Below are 1,696 nucleotides of genomic sequence, written 5' to 3' on the forward strand. Positions count from 1 at the left end.
TTTATATAACCATGAGAGTAAAGAGCTGCTTAATGATGATGCCGACAGAGTTTTCACTTAATTATTTTTAGGCCTAGAAATTTCTAGGACTGGGTAGAAAAAATAGGTGGCAGAATATTAAAAAATTACTTAGGAATTAGCAGCATGTAGAGCAGAGAAACATTTTTTACATCATTCCCCCCTGTTATTTGGCATATAGAGGATATTAACAATTCAGCCTATAATTAGGAGGTATGAAGAAGCAGAGACACTATTAGTATCTCGGTTACTCTACAAACTGGACAGAATTTTTCCTTGAAGAATATTGTAAGGGCTTAGCTACTGGGAGTTAGAATATGCTTAAGAAAAATAAAGTATGTTTTATGTGGAAATTAAATGTCTTATATTAATGGAAGATTTTATGAATTCTGGCACCAGACATTCTAAAATTAGAAAAGAGAAATGATTTTAAAATCAAAAAATAGCATTTGGTCTTAGTTGTATAAAGGAATTCCTGAGTGGTGTCAATGATCAACACAATCCGGTGCTAACTGAAAGTCTAGTGGTGCCTCAGAAGAAAGGCCTGGTGATCTATTTCCATAAAACCCTGTGAGCACAGTTCTACTGTGACACCTATGGGTCTCCATACATGGGAAACAATTCAGCATCAAGAAGCACACCAGCCTGTATGATCCAAAGATGACAAATAACAAAATCCAAATATGATGGAGGGAAAGATAACAGAGCTCAAATTGTGAATATCCAATTTGTAGAAGGCTATGGAAGACAGGGGAGTCCAAAATCCATCTGCAGAGAACCTAGTGGGATTAAACCTCTGGCAGGTTTTCTCAGGCAACAGTCAAGTGACATGAATAGCTTTGCTATCAGATTGAGATTATTGTAAATTTGATTAAGGTGGACGTAGGTAAGGCATAATATGATACCTGGTCAGTCGACCTTTCTCTTGACCCTATTTGAATTTGTTCTAGATTAAAATATTTCTCAGTTGTTCCAGAACAGAAAATTTCCTCTCTGGCTTACTTTAATATTGCTTTTTTTCCTTCCTCTGCATTTTAATTTTTACTTGTTTATTTTTTTATTTATTTTCTGTTTTCTTTTATTGTTTCTGATATGTCTTCCAGTTTATGGAACACAGAAGGACTGGATGCAGAGAGACAATAACTGATGATGCCAAGGCTTTTGGGGATGTGAAGAGAGGTTGAGGGGAATTAGGGAGCAAAGAATGAATGTAGGAGTAGGCAGGGTGCATTAGAACTGATTGTGATAATATATATACAACCCTTTAAAAGCGACTTAATTCTGTGATATATGGTTTGTGAAATTTATAACAATATCTCCGATCAGTTTTGGATCAGGTTGTTGTGATCAACAGGACTAATGTTGATTTCATAAGTCGATAGCCAGGCTTTTCTTCCTAGTTCATTTTAGTCTGGGAATGAAAACGAAAGCCTCCGGTGACACATCAGTGGTGGCGACATAGGAGGTCCATTTTCCAGGAAGTGAATGCCAGTGACCAGCATGGAAGACAAGAATTGCACCATTAAATCGCCATGGCCTCTTGGCTAACCCAACCTTTTGGCTAAATGAAAGACACAGACCATCCACATGCAGTACTGAATTTTTTCTATAATGGCAGTCATAGTTATCATAAAAATGTATATCATAAAAATAACTTTTATATTTACTTAGGGTACTT

The 1,696-nt window shown here is 36.2% G+C and overlaps 1 protein-coding gene across 1 annotated transcript in view; it reads left to right on the top strand.

Moving 5' to 3' along the window:
* The window catches only part of LOC101664594 (olfactory receptor 2T1), a 13,435-nt gene that overhangs the window by 10,430 nt on the left and 1,309 nt on the right, over nucleotides 1–1,696 (top strand). Inside the window, exon 2 of the mRNA XM_004697219.1 lies at nucleotides 895–904. Within this exon, the coding sequence (XP_004697276.1) occupies nucleotides 895–904 (10 nt within the window). The remainder of the gene's footprint in view (nucleotides 1–894; nucleotides 905–1,696) is intronic.

This window comes from Echinops telfairi, unplaced genomic scaffold (genome assembly GCF_000313985.2).
Source record: "Echinops telfairi isolate 266 unplaced genomic scaffold, ASM31398v2 ScPeMD7_7469;HRSCAF=8507_0, whole genome shotgun sequence".
Classification (NCBI taxonomy): domain Eukaryota; kingdom Metazoa; phylum Chordata; class Mammalia; order Afrosoricida; family Tenrecidae; genus Echinops; species Echinops telfairi.